The sequence below is a fragment of the Corvus kubaryi genome, unplaced genomic scaffold, assembly GCF_017639235.1.
Source record: "Corvus kubaryi isolate FWS band 111438036 unplaced genomic scaffold, C.kubaryi_AGA036_p1.0 63115, whole genome shotgun sequence".
Lineage (NCBI taxonomy): Eukaryota > Metazoa > Chordata > Aves > Passeriformes > Corvidae > Corvus > Corvus kubaryi.
The window spans coordinates 1-1,359 of record NW_024581500.1 but is presented as its reverse complement, the minus strand read 5'-3'; the positions used below and the strand labels follow the sequence as shown (position 1 = coordinate 1,359).

The following is a 1,359-nucleotide window of genomic DNA, read 5'->3' as shown; positions in this document are numbered from 1 at the left end:
CATCCATCCATCCATCCATCCATCTCTGCATCCATCTCTGCATCCATCTCTGCATCCATCCATCCATCCATCCATCCATCCGTCCATCTGTCCATCCGTCCGTCCATCCATCCATCCATCCATCCATCCATCCATCCCTCCATCCTTCTATCTCTGTAAAACAGCTGTCCTTCCATCCATCTCTGCATCCATTCATCCATCCATCCATCCATCCATCTCTGCATCCATCTCTGCATCCATCTCTGCATCCATCCATCCATCCATCCATCCATCCATCCATCCCTCCATCTCTGTAAAACAGCTGTCCTTCCACCCAGCTGTCCTTCCATCCATCCATCCATCCCTCCATCCCTCCCCATCCATCCCTCCCGGCCCTTGCCTGCGCCCTGTCCGTGTGGGGCGGGGGGTACGTACCGACCTCGAGGCACCCCCCCAACCCCGACGAGCAGCCCAGCCGAGTGGTAGAGCGGCAGCGTCGTGTAGACGACATCGTCGGGCCGCAGGCCACACATCCAGCCCAGGCTGGCCACCATCATCATCTTCAGCTCCGTGATCACCGCGGCCTTGGGCAGCCCTGAGGGGGAGAACGGAGGGTGGGAAACGGTGCTCGGTGGGATGGGGGGTCCTGGGGTGGAGAGTAGGAGGGCAAAGCCACTCCCTGCGGTTGGGGATCTTTGTCCCTTGTTGGGAGGAGCCACGAGGAACCTCGTCCAGGTCGTCATCCAGTGAGTGATGCCCAACCCTCCCATGGACACAGGACACACCTGGCCCAGGTGGACCCACGATGGTCAGGAGCTGGGTCTGGTTTGGGTTGAGGGTTGATGAGGGAGGTCCCACCCCACCCCAACGAGGACAAATCCAGGCACATGGTGAGTGACCCTCCCATGGACACAGGACACACCTGGTCCAGGTGGATCCGCAATGGTCAGGGTTGGAGGAAGACCCCCCAAGACCCCTCCAAGCTGCCCATCCTCACCCACCCATGCAAGCTCCTCCTGGCTCCTGGAGGAGCTCCTGGAGATTCCCCAGCTCACCGGTGGTGCCAGAGGTGTAGATGTACATGGCCTTGGAGTTGGCGGTGACACTGGCGCGGTGCCGGGTGGGCAGGGGCTCGTCGGGGGCCGCCTCGATGGTGGGGAGCAGCGCCTCGACCCCTGGCGTGGGTGACGCCGAGCTCAGGTAGAACACGCGGACGCCGTCACGCTCCAGGTCCGGCAGCACCTCCTCCACGGCCTCCCGGAGCTCTGCGGGGACAGTTGGACATGGGGAAGGTCCCACAGGGATGAGAGTCTGGAGGGGACACAAAGGGTTGGGGGGGGCGCCTAAGTGGGCGCTAAATGGGCACCTGGTCAGCTGGGC

General features: G+C 62.1%; 1 protein-coding gene across 1 annotated transcript in view; it reads right to left on the bottom strand.

Annotated features, from left to right (window-relative positions):
* The window catches only part of LOC121672610 (very long-chain acyl-CoA synthetase-like), a gene marked incomplete at its 5' end in the record, with an annotated part of 5,043 nt that extends 3,720 nt beyond the window's left edge, over positions 1-1,323 (bottom strand). Inside the window, 3 exon segments of the mRNA XM_042045323.1 lie at positions 415-433; positions 435-574; positions 1,035-1,323. Of these exon segments, the coding sequence (XP_041901257.1) occupies positions 415-433; positions 435-574; positions 1,035-1,323 (448 nt within the window).
* Positions 1,324-1,359: the final 36 nt, after the last annotated feature.